At 38.7% G+C, this 18,181-nt stretch overlaps 1 protein-coding gene across 1 annotated transcript; it reads right to left on the bottom strand.

Moving 5' to 3' along the window:
- Positions 1-2,448: 2,448 nt before the first annotated feature.
- On the bottom strand, positions 2,449-7,143 carry LOC137049978 (interferon-induced very large GTPase 1-like). Its single transcript, XM_067428728.1, has one exon. It carries the CDS (start codon positions 7,141-7,143, stop codon positions 2,449-2,451), a length of 4,695 nt encoding a protein of 1,564 aa, XP_067284829.1.
- Positions 7,144-18,181: the final 11,038 nt, after the last annotated feature.

Genomic DNA, 18,181 nt, shown 5'->3' with positions numbered 1-18,181 from the left:
AATGCATATTGCCTGTCTTGCACAATTTGCCTGAAGCCACCGGGGTGGTGGTGCCACCGGCTTGGGCCCGTCATCGCTGCTCGCAGCTTTAATTTTTGTTTGTTTTATCAAACAAAATGGGATGAGTAGACACACAAGCAATAAGGTCTGTCATTGTTGCTGTGACATCACCTTTGTTTCCGGGTATGTGATTGGTTGAAGCCTTTTCTGTCTCCGCGAAAGTAAAAAAAATCGACATCGAAGCAGAAAAAAATGCTGTTTATTCGCCGCAGCACATTCGTTACGCACACAGCTGATCAAAAAATAAAACCATCACGAGAATTATTCGCGTCCAGTGTGAAAGGGCCTTAACACTATATCCTTTTGAGGAAAAAAATGCTTGACTGAGAAGAGCTATGTGTGAGTGAGGACGACAGAAATTGGATGCAGATCAGTAACTAGTCAACCTGAGATGCTGCTGTTAGGATGACTGTTTGAATAAGCAAAAGACTAGTCTGTATTCATTTAAGTGCCATCTTGGGTGGTATTTGAACTCTTTGATTGCTTTTTAAGACATTTTTTACTAATTTATGGGTTTAAAATGTTGCATTAGAGTCTTTATGGTTCATATAGGTGTAAATATATATTTATGCATGTATTTAAAAGTCTGGTCATCTATATGTAAGGGCTAATGTCCACCCAGCCGGTTGTTATCGCAGAATAAACCCCGACAGAGTGATCAGGACCCCGACGCGAAGCGGAGCATCGCTCTGAAGGGGTTTATTCTGCGATAACAACCGGCTGGGTGTACATTATCCCGCTTATTACACGGCTACTAGTCTCAAATAAATAATTATTAGACACAAAATATTATCTTGAGATTAAATATTTTATTAGCTCTTCTGCAAAGCTTCCACGAAGAAAAACAGTTCCAACCTGCTTTAAGCCTTTATCTATTGCTGCTAAATGTTGAAAATGAATGCCGAAAGGGTTAGTTCACCCAAAAATGAAACCAAGTACTCACCCTCAAGTTATCATAGGTGTGTATGACATTCTTCTGTCAGACAAATACAATCGGAGTTATATTTAAAAAGTCCAGGCTAACGTTAATCCCAGCAGTAGTTGTAGCTGTTTTTGAAGTCCATAAAAAATGCAGCTGTCCGTCAAATAACGTGCTCCACACGACTCCGATGGGTTAATAGAGCCTTCTGATTCCAATCGATGCGTTTGTGTTAGAAAAATATCCATATTAAAAACGTTAGAAAGGAAACCCGCCTTGAAGTCTTCCATTGTAACCCACGGCTGTTTAAGCCACAAGATGGCGCCAGCGTTAAGCACAGAAGTAGTACCGGTCAAGATAACTCGTAGTACCCGGATGAGTGGGTGTTATCTGGAAATAACATACCGCTGGAATGCGCGATTGACCAATCAGAATCAAGTATTTCACAGAGCCGTGTAATAAATTGTATTAATGCATATGATGTCAAATGTTTGGTTTATAATCTGGGATTTTGTTTTGTTTTCTTTAAAGGTTATCAACCTTATTTCTGCTTGTTGTGGCAAAAATATGTTAACTCTGTTGCATTTCTGAATAAGAGACAAACCTTAGCCAATTGTGTCTTTATAAAGATTTAATCCTTGCAAGAATACATTTACAGTCAATACAACCAGGTAATGCCTGCATGGAGTGTAAACTGAGGAAGGAAAAGAAGGCCCAATCTTTTATACCCCTCAATGTCGGTGTTTTTCCGTACAGAAGAAAGGTAAAATAAATGCCTTTCCCTCCACCCTTCTGTGACTAATTCCCAGTATCTTTCCGTACAGGGGGAGGTAAGAAACACACAAATGGCCCCCCCTTTTGTTTTAGAACTAATTTAAATGAAAAGCAACAAACAGTGGTCTTGGTGCGGTTGGCTGCCAAAAAACACTCGTTAATCTTTATGTTTTTATAAACTAAGATTGTATTTATTTAAATGGGATACCATATAAAATATACCTATTTTTTCATATACACAAACTGCCCCTCCACCCATGCTATTCTATCCAGAGTTACATTTTAACACACATTGTTGTGTCGGTTCTACACAACATGTGTCGTCATGCCATCAACACATTCTGTGTTTTTATCAGTCTTCAATCATAAATCATTTAATAACAATTATCACAATTATCTAATTAACTCTAACACCAGTTTTTAACACTCAGTGGTTTTACATATAAAACAGAGCTGTGTTAATTTACCATTGGGGATTTTACTGTGAACAATTCAAATCTGCAACAATGCAGGATATTATTACACTACATTTATTACACTAATTTGCATCACAAAAAAATGTTTTATTATTATTATTATTATTATTATTATTATTATTATTATTATTATTGCTGTGGTCCATCCATCCATCCATCCCTCCATTTATCCATCCAGGGTAATGAGCTCAGTAAGTTTGTCTATAGATTCTTATCCATTTATAAACTATTAATTGCATCCTCTTTTGTGCATGTTTTCCAAGATGTTGGAATATTTTCATTCCCTTCAAATGATTTCTCATAGTATTTCTCCAGATCTTTTTGGAATCTGCACAGAAACCACTTCCAGTAGGGAAGCGCAGAGCGGTCAGGGGTGATGCTCCAGTCGGCATAAACTCCTCCTGCTCTTCTGTATTCTTTAAATGGAAACCACTGATCTGATGATTTAAACGATTTCTTACTTTCCACTGCAATTGAGCAAAAATCTATACAAAGATTGCGTGTTCCATCGTAAAATAACCCATTTAGTCCAATACTACGGTGGAAAGGAACGCTGTGATCCTCAGGATGGTTTTCTATGGTGTTGGTGCAGATGGCTGCACAGAACGGACACTGAACCCAACAGCACTGACAGAAGTGATCGATCAGAAGCTCATCTGGTCTGAACTTATAGTCCAGCTTTACTGTAAATGACTCTGTGTTGAATCTACTGCTGATATTAGAAATTATAGCAGGAAGTTCTTGTTTTATCACATCTTCTAGGAGGTTGAAATCAACCTCATCATGTTTCACTCCACTAAGGTCTTTTTCAGAGAAGATCAGCTCATCTGAGAGCCGCTGTGTGAAACTCTTCAACCACAAACCAGCATCTCCTCTGTTCACTTTAACATGTTCAGTAGATTCATGAGCTGCTTTCATGATCTTCTGCTGCAGGAGTTTAATGTTCTCCTTCATCTTGAGTAAAACACTGACACTGAACTTATCAGTGATGTACCGACTGACTTCATCTCTGATGAAACTCTTGAAGTGATCTCTGGGATTATCAATGTAATCCATGTATGCAGAAAAATTCTCATGTTCTGCCAGAAACTTCAGGATGTGTTTCTCCAGTTTTGATCTGTTTCCATTCAGTGATTCGCAGTTTGTTCTCATTTCACCAGCCAGTTCTCTGGCAGTCTTCTTGTAGACGCTCTGCTCAATGGGCTCTTTCATTTTCTGACAGATGATCTCTCCAAAGATGGCAGCTGATGCGGATCCATGACAGTACTTTTTAAAAATACGATAGTACTCTTCTTTTTTCTTCTCAACATATATTACAGGACTATTGGCTTCCCTGAACAGTCTGTATTGGTCAGTGATCGTCTTGTTTGCTCTCTTACAGATAGAAAGAACCAAATCCATAAAAAAATCATTCTTAAACTCATATTTCACTGATCCTTCCTGGTGTTCAGTTACTCTCCTCTTGATGTAATCTATGAGTTGTTGAATGCAGCTGATGTTGTAGCCCATCTTTGAAACAATAAATGACTCAATTATTTTGTCTGTCTGCTGAGCAACATCTGTGACTAATGCTGTAATTTGAGAATCATTCTCTTGAGGAAGAACGCAACCAAGTGTCTTTTTATTTTTTGCATTGACTTTTGTTGTAGGATTGTTAAATTGACTAGATCTCTTTACCTTTACATATTCAGAATAACTCCGAACAGAGAAAATATCTCTGCTCTCCCTCCAGTTTACAGGAGCACTTCCATAGTTTTCACTGAGGATGTCTCTCATATCTCTCATTATGTCAATGTCTTTGATTGGAGGAGTGTCTGAGATTATTTTCTTTACACTCTGTTCCCAGAACAAATCAAACTCTTTCTTCAGAGTTTCATCATTATTTGTGTTGTCTTTGAGTTTTAAGGCACGTTCTTTGCTCTTTTCATAGAGAGTGTTTTCATGATGTGTCCTCTGAGCATCAATCTTTTTCTTCATGCCTCGCTGCTGAAGAATCTCATTCAGTTTCCTCTTTGTTTCTCTCACAGTGTTTTCCTGAAGCTCCTTGATTTTAATCTCAAATGATGTTTTCCATTGAATCAGTATATCTTTATCTTTGTCTTTCTCAAAGTATTCAGACATAGATTTCTCCACTTCTTCACTTGTCGTCTTCAGTTTTCTCTGAAGATCAGTTTCCTCAACCTCATGAATTGCTTCATTTTCTATTTGGTTGTGTAGTTTGTTCTCGGTTTCCAGCATGGCACTGCGAAGCCTCCAGGTCCACTTGCTGTATTCAGTCTCCAGTTTCCTGTATGCTGAAATCTCCAGAGAATTTCTGAAGCTGAAGATGAATCGTTCCTTCAGTAAAGCCTCCCAGAGATCATTAATACGAACTTTTAAGTGTGTCAGCCTCATTCCATGTGATTTTGAGGCATGAAAAATAATAGTTTCCTTTAGTTCTTGAATATTCTCACAGTACTTTGGGTTTGGTGGTGCCATCGGGGGGTTTCCCTCCCAGAGATGAGCAAAATACTTCACATCATCATGAATGTCAAGTTTAATGACATCACTGAAACATTCAGCATCACTGTCTTCCTCTTTAGCTGCAAGTTTTGTCATCTCATCCAGTGTCTTCTGCAGTCGTCTCCTTCCCTCCATGTTTTTCTCTCCAGCTGTGACGTCTGAGACATTCTGATGCACAAACACACATCTGGGATTCAGTCTGACCTTCTTCATCCTCATGAAGGCCTGAACAACAATCTGAAGAATGTCCTGCATCTCAGATGGGTTTTCTCCAAAGATGTTGATCAAGGTCAGATTTGCAAGACCAACAACAAATGTGGCCAATTCATTGTCATGATGTCTTGTTGATCTTCCAGCTAGTTCTAGAGCACGAAGACCCTCAGTATCAACAACCAGAATATAGTCAAAGTTCATCTGTGTTTTCATCTCGTCTGACAATCTGACCAGCTGCATGAAAGCTCCTCTGGTGCACCTGCCAGCACTGACGGCAAACTGGAGTCCAAACATGGCATTGAGCATGGTGGATTTCCCAGAGCTCTGAAGCCCTAAAACTGACAGCACAAAGACTCGCTGGTCTCCAAGTATGTTTATGAGTTGATCTAGAACAGCAGAGATCCAGTCCAGAGGAACATGAGCAGCATCTCCATCCATCAGCTCCAGTGGAAATCCAGAGATCATCATCTCTGCTGCAAGACTCGGGAGAGATGAGAAATTAAAGTTCAGGTCTTTCTTGTTCTTCTTCACAGATGAACATGATTCATAGATCTGGCCGATCTCCCTCATGATGTGCTCTAAACCAACGGATGCAGCTTCAAGTTCCTCAGATATTCTCTCAAGTTCAGTTTGGTTAGCTCTGTGTTCATATTCTTCATGTATCTCTTTCAGTTTTACAACTGTTGACCACTTTTTATCATACTTGTGAAGGAGAACAGAAAGGTCAGCTGATGTATGTTCATCCAGGAATATTATGAGCCATTTAATGAAAAACATTTTATTTGCCACAGTTGAGTTCATTTGTTTTATAAAGAGCTTCATGAACTCACTGATGTCAGATTCATGCTGCTGTTGACGGATTTTCATAATTTCTGTTTGTTTTCTATCTAGATCTACTTCTAGTTCATCTCCTTCAGGTCGATGTAGTTCTTTGTTTTTCTGACACCACTGATGCCACAGTTTCCCCTGATGAGGCAGAAGTGATTCTTTGATTTCTGTCAGATGTTTCTTCTCCAGTAAACTCATCATCTGCTGTGCTGCTTCTTTTCCTCTCCTGCAGTGATCATCATCTTCCTCATCTACTCTGATGTCTGAGTGTTTGGACACATCTTCAAGTCTGAAAAAGGAAGATGAATCTGAGAGATAATCATGTATAGCTCTCCTGAGTTCTTCAGATACTTCTGACTGATTTCTTTCCTTCAGACCGATTTTGAAATGTCCTTTCTTTGTCTTATTTACTGCAAATTCCTCCTCAGTAAAAAGGCAAATGAGTGGCTTTGAGTCCTTGAAGTTGAGCTGTTGAAGTTTTATCATGCTTCTGTCATCCTTGTCCAGTTGTGGTAGAAGAACAACATTGACTGAGGCCATTTCAGTGAGGATCTGCAGCTGTTTCTCATGATCTCGTGCATCACCGTGTAGATTACAGAACGCAACACAGTCAGTGAATTTATCATTATGTGATCCAGAAGGGCAGAACCAGGCGATCTCCACCACCCCATCCATCAGGACTCTGGTTCTGCTGCTGCCTGGGCAGTTCCTGTGGAAGAACATGTTGTGTTTCTCATTGATCAGACTGTTCATCAGCTGAGACTTGGATGACAAGACAGAGCCAAACCTGAAGAAAAACACCATTGGAGTTTCTGCTTTGTAGATCGGCTGGGTTTGACTGATGATTTCATTGTTGGTGTTTCTCATCTTCCAGCTCTTGTTGATTTGTCTGAATGTCCAGAGAGGAAACTCAATCTGTTGTGTGAATGGATCAGGAACAAGCAGAGGCAGAGCGTACTGACACTGGGACAGTTTAGTGACTATCATCTGCTTCAGAAAACCATCAGCACTATGAAACACGGCCATCTGAACATCCATCGGGTGAATGCGATCAGACTGACTTGTTCCTTTGTTAGTTTGAGGCGGTGGTTTGAAAAAAAAATCATCAGGATCAGTCTCATTATTAACAGAATCACAGTTAACTTGTTGTGTGTTATCTTCATCACTGCTCTCTTTAGTTTTAATGTGTCTCGCTCTGTAGTTCATCATCAGTAGTTTTTGTATGAAAGTCTGAATCAGCTCCTCCTCAGCACAAGACTCATGGGACTGTAATGAATGTGCAGTTATCTGAAGAACATCTGCAGCTCTCAGTTTATGATCCCTGTCTTTAAGATGAAGTTTTTCAAAGAGCTGTTTTGTTTTTTCATTCATGTCTTTTCCTCTTTCTTCATGGGACTGAAATGAATGTTCAGTTTTCTGAGGAACGTCTGTAGCTCTCTGTCCAACATTATGTTTGTCTTTATGATGAATCCTGTCTAAAAATGTCTTTGTTTTTGAGCTTGAAAGCTTTTCTTTGTCTTCATGTTGATCTTGTCTCTTTCTCAGATCTTCTGCATGTCTCTATGAAAGAAAATGCATTGTTCATTTATGTGCAAGTCCATTATAATTATTGGTCACTTTGAACAGCTGCAACTTAATGTTTATTCTTATAATGTACCCAAGATAGCAAGCAACCATCGAAACAATGTTAAATCAATGTTAATGTGTCAACATTCCCAGTCAACATTTTGAACTCACAGTGGAACTCACATGCTTTTATGACGTGAAACTAATGTAAACAATCAGTTGTGTTTTAAGAGATTAAACAGACAGGACAACCCCCATCTTATATTTAAAAAGAGATCTGTGTGTAAGAATGGATTTCACCTGAGAACAAACTCAAGGGATTAAAGCTGCAATAAAGACAATAAAACTTCACTCTCTGAATACAAGAGAAAACAAGACTCCACCTGGTCCAATCCTATTCCCCTACCCCTGCCGAGATATGACCCTCTCGCCCTCTGTATCAGGGTCACACAAACATGCAAATCTCACAGATACTGCCACAAGCTGTTTTGTATGGTCAATATATAGCAAATTACTGAGGGGATAAAAACCTGGTGTTGGGTATCTAGTGATTAAATCTGGTGTTAATTTACAAATATTATATGCTTTATCACTTGTTTAGTGATAAAGCACAGTGTTTCCTTTGGGTGATAAAGCAGTGTTTCCTTTGGTTGTTAACAATCAACATCTGCGCATGTGCAGAGCATTTTAAATCTCACAGCTCATCCTTCGGTCTCTCCATCTGTATGGATTTCCCTGCACACACAACGGTTACAAGGACAAGGTATAGTATTATTATCTATCAACTTTGTGATTTATTAATGAGCTTGTATAATTAGTAACATAGCCGATGTGGTTGACTTAACTCTGTTAGCGTTTTTATTTTATTTTTAATTTACCTCAGTTTAAATTTAGCGCGCTTTTGATCCGCCATTCAGTTTAACATAACTGAATAACCCCCACTAACACACTAAATTCGTTAATGGAGGACGTGATTTACATAAGTGACTCAATTTCGTTTGTGCTAATTTTGTTAAATAATGTAGCAGCATTAACATTTTGCATCATTTTTGAACTGACTGGATTTGGATAGTTAGGGTGCTTTCACACCTGCCTCATTTAGTTGGGTTGAATCGTACTAGAGTTCGTTTCCCTCTTTGGTGCGGTTCGTTTGGTCAGGTCTGAAAGCAGCAATCGCACTCGGGTGCGCACCAAAAGCGGACCAAACAAGCGTACCAAGACCTCCTTGAAGAGGTGGTCTCGGTACGATTTCAAACAAACTCTGGAGCGGTTTGTTTGTGGTGAGAACGTTATCCGACCTCGAACAGAACCAACTGCAAAAGTACTGATCATTTTTGGACTGAACCAGCTGCCGTAGTTAGCTGATAGTTAGCTGATGATATTATTACCTGATAGATCGTTGGCAATATTTTCGGAAGATGGAAGCATGTCAAGAGTTAATAATTAATGCACGCCTCCTCTTGAAGTGACGAGCGATGCGCGCTCGCCGTCTGCAGTGCATTAGAGCGTTGTTTTCACGTCGCATCCGCGCTTCATTATAGAAATGTTTTGTTTGCATACCGTAGTAAATACACACAGTGTAGTAGATTATGGCCAGGGACAAAACCAGCCCGCAGTCGTCTCTCCATACTGTTATTATATTTTGCTGGCTTTGCCTCTCCTGTTGGAATTTTCCCACATGTAAATTCTGACCAATCGAAAAGCAGTTTAGGAAATACGCCATGGCCAATGAGTGATGTGGATGTTGTCACATGCCTGCGTTTTGGTTCGTTTCAACTGGTTCAGACCAAAGCAATCAGTGTGGTGTGAAAAGGAACCAAAAAATCTGAAAAATGCAACAATGTATAATTGTTTGCCCTTGGTTCGGACCAAACGAACCAAACTAGAGATGTGAAAGCACCCTTATTTCTCATTTGGCATAACATTAAGTATCTTTAGGGCTTATAACCTTTATAAGACCGTTTATATCTTTCACCCCGTAACTACGAGTTAATTCTGGTGTTTTGAAATGTCATTCAAATGAGAAAGCAGACATTAATTGAATGAATTAATTGCTCTTAATTCTTGTGTGGAGGCCGGGGCTCGATCATTGGCCGAGCACCCACGGATAATGTAACGAGCACTCCAAAATGTCGAAAAACATCATAGGACACACTTTTCTCCGTGAAGCGCTGCTTCAGTCAATAGATAGACACTCAAGATCGAGTAAAGGGGTTTGTTTCTCCCACTGAGACATTTTTCATCTTATTTTGTATGAGTTGAGCAGACATGCATTAGTGACCTGCCATGCAAGATTTTATCTGTACAACTTAGTTTAAGCCTTTTCTAGTTGTAGTAGGCTATTGTAAATCTGTAGTAGTGCTTATGTGTTGAATATAATGTTTTCTTTCTATGTGTTGGTATTAAAAAGGATCTGAAGTAAAACAGAAAGTGACATGATTATTTTAAAGTCTTTTAATTTGCTTTCTGCTTTGGAGGATTTTGGTTTCATGGAATATTATTTATTATTACAGAAGGAAACCACTTAAGGCCACAATCGATGCATGCCCTTGGCATTATTACTCACTACAAATCAAAGATCCTGAAAGGAAGGCTATGTACGTATCTCTGCTTGTTGTTGAATATGTTTGAAACTTTAAATCTTAGATTTTTTTTAATGTGTTTGTTTTACCCAAATTTGTCTCTTTAACAGGAACAACACTGTGTTTGGATCATTTTGAGGAGCACTAGCAATGCCAAGATCATGTGAACGAATCCCAGGGAAAGCAAGAACTGACAAAATGTAAAAATGTGTACATTGAATGCAATGTAAGTCGCTTTAGATAAAATCGTCTGCCAAATGCAAATGTATTAAATTATAAAGGAATAGTATTTTTTATCAGGATGAATTACAAGCCAGGCAGTGTTTCAACAATAAGATTGATTTAAGATATGCAATGTTGAATTTTTGTATTTTCACTTTCTCTGTTTAATGCACTGATGTCTAATGGTGCCGATTCATATTTCTAGTTACAAAATATGAACTTGTTTGAAACGCAGTAGAGATTTATCATGGTAAGATGGTAAGCATTGCAGTATAACAAGACTGTTTTATTCAATTTTATGTGTGACAACAATGGCTTTACTGTAGCGATTCCCAGGGAAAGCAAGAACTGGCAAAAATGTTTTTTTGTTTTTTTTAAATGGTATTAAATGCAGTGTAGGTCGCTTTGGAGAAAAGTGTCAGCCACATGCATAAATGTAATGGAATTGATATATTACAATTTCAATAAATATTCAAATAAATTCGTTGTCACTTGATTTTCTGAAGACATTTGTAGCGAGGGGCGTGGTTTAGCGAGGTCTGTGCCGGGAGAGAGAGTCGGAGGACCTGCGTAAACTGGGCATACACTGTGCGAATTCTATGCGTTTTCAGCAAGGTTACCTACTCACACTGTACGAGTAGATCGCATGCGATGTAAAGCCAAAGCTCACGATTGATGTGCTCACACTGTGCGGTCCCCGTGGCGACGATAGACCATGTATTATAGAGAGGTAAATGCATCAGCTATTGATATCAAGAGGATTTAGAATTTATGTATAAAATTATTATTATTATTAGAGTAGGCCTACTTTTATTATTAAATTAATATTACATTAATTTGCCCCCTCCCCCCAACAATAATGCATAATCGACACACTGCATAATAAAATAATAGATAGATTACTCCTCACTATTTAAAAACATTTAGCCCGATTAAACAAGGAATTATAGGTCTAATTATATGATTATAATGTCAGAACACTGCAATAATAATGTCCGTCTCAATGAAAAGTAAGCGCAGATTAATCTAAAAACAACTTGTTTAACACAAAATGGGCCTACTTCTCTTCTATTTTTTTCTCACAATATGGACCAAAATAGAAATATTAAGAAAATAAATAAGAAAGAAATAGGCTACCTTATCAGTATGTTGAATTACATTTATCTCTCGTTGTCTGAGAATATGCGCCGAAAGCTTGTCAGATTTTACTTTCACTTTCTGTAGTGAATAACTGACTGCGTTTAAACTGCGCATTGCGTGATATCCACTGACTCGCGTTCATGAAGAAAAAGAACACATTGCAACATGACATTGTGTCAAGATGGACAACCCACTTTCCGTCATAATAAGATTAAGTAGGCCTAGGCTAAATATTAATTAATATTAAAAAATAAAAATAAAATGTGAAAGTAAAACAAGTAGCCTAGCTAAATTAATGATCAACTAGCTAAATGAATAATATGCACTGGATATATACAACACAAACTGGAGGCACAACAGTTTACTTAATTTCTGCTGTTTGACAGCTGCCCACATAATTAAAGATCTCCCTCTTTTCGTTGTCTTCTTTAATGCTTTTAAAAATTAAATGGTTGAACTTCTGCTTCTGCAGTATGTGGCAGCCACTGAGCTAGTCATAGGCTATAGATTGAGCGTATGTGACGTGCTTGTGCATGATTTGGCAATAGGGGACACACACACACACACACACACTTTCTCTCTCTCACGTGCACTCTTCTCTCTCCCTCTGGTTGTTTCGGTTAAAAGGAATGGCTTTTCTCTGCTTTTCAACAAATCATTTTCACACCTTTTTTCTTTATTTTTTGTATCTGAAGCTATAGCAGCAACATTGAAAGCTCCGGTGTCTGTGTTACATGAAAACTCGTGTGATCGTGGCCGGCTTGCGGTGCAAACAGTCGTGCCGTGTACCAGCTGATTTGATGCTATGATCAAATTAAATGAATCGTAGCGTCTGCAATATCTCACGACCTTCCGAGTGTCCGAATTCGCACAGTGTACGCCCGCCTTAAAAGAGAGACTGAGAATTACAGTGTGAAGTGCACACCGCCTATATCTGAGTTTAATTGAGTAAATAAACAGCCTTGAGTTCCAGCCAGCCGATCCCTGTTGTCTTCTTCCTCACCCATATACACGAACATTGTTACAACATTATATATTCATATATATATATTGTTTTAAATTGTATTCGCAGTGCCATTTTAAATTAAGTATTTACAATATTTACATAAAATCAACATTAAATACACTGGGTGTGTGAGATTAATCACCATAAAGTGTTAATTGTACACTTTAGTAATACATTTCTCAGCACCTTGAGTGACTAAAAAGAAACACTAACACAGTGTTTGTATAACAAACCCTTTCGTCAGTGTTGTTTTAACACTAGCAAAGATGGACCTGTATGTTCACCTGGAAAGTGATAATTTTAACACCCGTTGTGATAAATCTCCCAACATATGTTTGCTGTGTATAAATACTTTTGGTGTGATTGGTAAACAGGTTTCATCCTCACATCAGTGGAACTGGCGACATTCCAGCTCTAGTAAAACAGGTCGTAAAAGAAGGACAACCGGGTTTGTTCCTCTGGTGTAGGAGATGCTCATAAAGATCTTTGATAAACATTTGCTGTCAGGCCTCAAGGATAGGTGGGACCATTTGGGTCTGAGAAAAGAACCAAGATCTGCATGAATATATTTGGGTGTTAAATGTTTATTGTTCTTTGATCTGGTTGAGTATTTAAGGAGAAGGAGCAAAGCACTCAGCATCTGTATCCAGAACTTCCCACACTGTTCCCGTGTGTCTCTATAGCCAGGTAAATGATGACTCTTTGAAACTATGTTTACACTATTTTATACTTGAGTAATATTGTATGCTGATCAGTTGTGTATAATTGTCTTTTAATTTGACTATATTTTGATGATTTTGCCTGGCTAAATAAACATTTACTTTGATGAATCTTGTATTATTCTAAGGCCGCTTCTTTTAGTACGATCAAACGGAGTCTGGTATTTCCACAGGCGTTGTGTAAGGATAGATCAAATCGTAGGACTCAATGACTGGAGCATGGCGCACAGCATTAGGGATAATCTGATTTCTGACTGTCACTGTATTAGCAAGTTGCAGTTCCTGTGATTATTATTCCCATTACGCTTTAAGATGAGTAAGCAGGCGCAACCACTTAAAGGTAAAATATTCATTCTGCAATCCTCTGACTAATATCAGAACTGGCCCGTCTGTGTCCGTGAGAATGTTAACGTGAAACATATCTCTAAGAGATATCGGGTCCCTTGATGAACGAAGATAGTGAGAAGTAGAGATACTCAGAGAAATCAAAGATCTAAATTAAATCACAACTAATCATACGATCAGCCGTAATTTATAAACGTAACAAACTCAATGAAACTACATACAATTAGAGTCAGATTAAATTCAAAATGGAGTCAGATTTAAAATTGGATCTTCACATTGTAATAAATTGCAGTGTCCTTTATAAAAGCGACTGAAAAGACGAGCACGCAGTAATACACGAAGTAATACACATACTTAAAATCCTTCGACCAGCTTGTTACGTCTGCGACGTATTTTGGTGGTTTTCCTTCTCTTTCTTCCCCCCCTTTATTATTCTCAGCTGTCATTCATTCTTAGGTTCGCGATTGATCGGTTTGCCCATCAATCATCATTTGCCCAGGGATGATATCCCTCCCAAGGGACCAATCGGAACTCATCTCACCTGTGTAAAGACCTGGAGGCAACTGGAGGAAGAGAGAGGCGTGTTTTCTTTCGTTTGTTTTGACCATTTGTTACTACTTTCCCCGATTGATATTTTGGTATTGAAACTTTGTTTTGAAAGACTTTGTTTTGGTTACGACTTTAAGTTTGAACCATTGACTTGTTTGTGGCGTGTTTACACTGCTCATTTCGGACTCAGAGCGATGGGATAGTGTCAGCATGTCACGTGACCTACATAATACAACACGTAAGGAGCGGTTGCCACGTTATGTATTTATGTTTGTTAGTTAGTGTAGCTTAGTTGGTTTAGGTGTTTAGGCGTCTTTATTTTTAAGATAGTTAAGTACTTCAATTGATAAGTTAGCTGGTTTTTGTTTTGTTGCTTTCTTTGCTTTAGCACCGCTCATAGTCCCACGCTTTTTGTTCTGTCTTTTTGTTTTACTATTTTGTATACAGTATATATATTCTGTAAATCAGGGGTCTCAAACTCCCGGCCCGCGGGCCACTTGCGGCCCGCAGGATGATTGTGGCAAGGGGGGCGTGGTTCAGCGAGGTCTGCAGCGGGAGAGAGAGCCGCGGGACGAGCGGTAAGTGAGTGGGTTGGACGCAGATTAATAACACCTGTCTTCCAGTAATGAGCACGGAGAGGGTATAAAACATTGGTGGAACCGGAGGCCAGGGAGAGAGAGAGTCGGACGGTTGATGCCAGAGACACTGAGACTGAGAAACCGGAAGCCGGAAGTGCCGACCTGGAAGTGATCATTGTTGTTTTGAGTTTTGACGGAAGGCACACGCTGAGTGTGCCGTTTGGTTATTGATATACAAAATAAAAGAGAAAGCATCAACCGTCCGACTCTCTCTCTCCCTGGTCTCCGGTTCCACCAATGTTTTATACCCTCTCCGTGCTCATTACTGGAGCAAGAGACAGGTGTTATTAATCTGCGTCCAACCCACTCACTTCCCGCTCGTCCCGCGGCTCTCTCTCCCGCTGCAGACCTCGCTGAACCACGCCCCCCTTGCCACAATGATATTTTGTGGCCCCCTACTTGACATCAAAGTTTAGTGTTAGTGTGGCCCGCGCGTTGCTCTGAAAAACATTTTTGGCGGAGTCGTTGCGTGTGCCACGCTTTATGCCTCACTTTGTGTGTGTGTGTGTGTGTGTGTTTGAGAGAGTTAGCTCGGCCCTCTCTCATGCAGTATAATTGGTTGACACCGCGTGATTGACATGTTCAGACAGTCGAAATGAATGTGGTTTAACCTGTCTATGGGTTTAACGGCGCTCAAATGGCCAATCAAATCAAAGTAGGCGGGATTTACATTCTCTTTTGGCTCGCGCACATGCTCCCGCAGTCTTCTCACACACGCACAGACCGCACAGACGAGCATGTCAATCTGTCACGTAATGCCGTTGCGAAGAGAGACTATTCTTTCCGGTAAAATCACAAAACTAAATTGCACACACACAAAAGCACACAAAATGCAACGTTTCCATGCTCTTAATATACAATCATTGATGAAGATTATAATGAAGAAAACTATATGAGCGGATTAAAACTCTGAACATTTCAGACGATTTACTAAAAGTCTACTATTAGACCACTGAGGAACTCTAATATAAGCAGCGGATGTACGTATTTATTCACTCATGGGAATAATCCCGGGACTAATAATATTTGACAACAATTAATGCAAATATCGTTCAGAATTTCGTAGAATTTCGTTCACTGATCTTTTTGACCTGGTTATGGCCTTAGCTTTGAAATAGTCTATTATTTTAAATAAAAATAAACACATTTATTATTTCAGTATTACATAATGATTTAATTTCTATTGGCCATATTTATTAATACACAATTACCATCACACACCTGTTGGGAAATAAATAGGTGGGAAGGACGAAGGATAACCAGATCCAAAAATCTCAAAAATATATTGGCAATATAAAAAAAAATACGAGTAAGCAAGAGAAGCCATGTTCATGTTCAGAAGAAACATTAATGTTGAAGAACTGTTAATAATAAAGATTGAGAAGATTGGATCAGTTGTACTTTTTTTTTTTTTTTTGAAAATTTGATGCGGCCCAGCCTGACCCAGAGTCTATCTCCAGCGGCCCCCAGGTCATTTGAGTTTGAGACCCCTGCTGTAAATATTCTTTCCTTTGATCACTATATTACTTTGTAAATCAATCGGGTGTTTGTTGGTTTATTTATGATTTTTGGAATTACTAAAAGAGTTAAAAGTTTAAATCTGCCTCTGCTTGATTCATCTTATCATACATTTATCAGTAACTGAACCCGTTCTTTTCTTTTCTTTCATTTAAATTTATTTTACTTTAATGCATATGTTACCGACCCTGGTACTCCTAGACATATTTTTTTTAATAGGGAGACGTAACATCACATTCGTGATCCGTGCATTCAGCCTTAAAGTGATAGCAGCTTTGTAAAGAACCATCACTGACTGGCTTAAACCATGATGGCATATTGTGCATTTATAAAACAATAATAAAATAATGCATTGGCATAAAAAATTAAATTTACTTTTATACTTAAGTACATTTGAAAACAAATACTTCTGTACTTTTACTTGAGTAAAAATCTGTTTTTACAACTTTCCCTTGTAACGGAGTAATATTTGACCAGTAGTACTTTTACTTTTACTCAAGTAATGAAGTTGTGTACTTTGTCCACCTCTGGAGACCACAGTATGAGCACACAGTAAATGAAGCCACTGAGTTTACACTTTTAGATCACTGTGAGACAAAGTGATGACTGGGAAGATGGTCTGCTGAAAGCTATATATATATATATATATATATATATATTACTTTATAAAGTTTTAAATATGGATATTTTTCTCACAAAACTTGATTGATTCTCTTCAGAAGGCCTTTTTTAACCCCCTGGAGCTGTGTGGAGTATGTTTATTATGGATGGATGTGCTTTTTTGAGCTTAACTCAATGGACCCCATCACTGTCATTACAAAGCTTGGAAGAGCCAGGAAATGTATTAACATAAATCTGATGGTGTTCATCAAAAAGATGAAAGTCATAGGATGGCTTGAGGGTGAGTAAATCATGGGGTGATTTTCATATTTAAGGGCACCTATTATGCTATATTCACTTTTACATGGTGATTGAACATAAATGTGTGTTGGCAGTGTGTGTACACAACCACCCTAAAATGGTAAAAATCCACCCACTCTTAATAATCCCCGTAAATCATAAGCAGTGTCTCAGAACAAGCCGTTTGTAGAATCCTGGTAAAGTGATGTCACATTTCACAGGCCCCGCCCACGAGTCTTGATGAACACTGCCGTATTAGCGTAGACCCCGCCCTCAAAGAGCAGTACACATCCGCCATGTTTATCTCTCACCAGAGCTTTTAACAACAGCATTCAAGTAAGAAATGTGTTCTTAATAAAGCTACTAAAGTTACTCAGTCGAGAGCAGTGAGTGATTTTCTGTTTATCTTTTTGATTCATATGAACAGCAGATAGAGCAGCAAGTACTGTATATTACACTGCTTTCACTTTAGTAACGTTACACAGATATATAATATACACACCACACAGGATTTCTGTACTTGCTGCAGTGCATACGTGCACAGACATAACCAACTGCTTTCATGCGAACTTTGTGTGTTTCTGACTTAACCTTGTGTGCATTTGACAATTGAATCGCAATAACACATGAAAAAGAACTAGTCTAGTTTAATAGCCTACTCATGGGCGCACCGACAGCCAGCTCTCTGTGCGCATTCGTCGTGTGTGTGTGTGTGTTTAAGTTGAGAGTGATAAGGCTTTAAAACACATGCAGATGATGATGACGAACTGCAATGTCACATGAGCGTGTCTGCGATAGAGATGATCATCAAAACAAACAGATGTATCATGTTTCAGTTTTCGTTTGTGTCCTGTGAAGACTCCGCTCCCTGGGGCGGGGAACAGCAGCTCATTTGCATTTAAAGGAGACACACAAAACAGCCAATTTTTCTCAAACCCCAAAACTGGCCTTTTCAAAATGGTGTATTAAATGATCTGTCAGGAATTTTGATCTGAAACTTCACAGACACATTCTCATTCACAACTACCATAAGGACTGAGCTTTTTCTGCATACCTGTGCATTTGATTTGTGGTTTTGGTTGATGGTGTCTTCGCTTTCTTCTGTCTCTGCAGGAGTGTCCATGACAACGTTTAGAATTAAATCTGTCATTATATCACTGGAGATAAAAGTAAAAATAAACAGATCAGACATCGAGAGAAAGCAAGGTTAACTTACCATCACAT

Source organism: Pseudorasbora parva, chromosome 2, assembly GCF_024679245.1.
Source record: "Pseudorasbora parva isolate DD20220531a chromosome 2, ASM2467924v1, whole genome shotgun sequence".
Lineage (NCBI taxonomy): Eukaryota > Metazoa > Chordata > Actinopteri > Cypriniformes > Gobionidae > Pseudorasbora > Pseudorasbora parva.
This window is presented reverse-complemented; position numbering and strand designations above follow the sequence as displayed.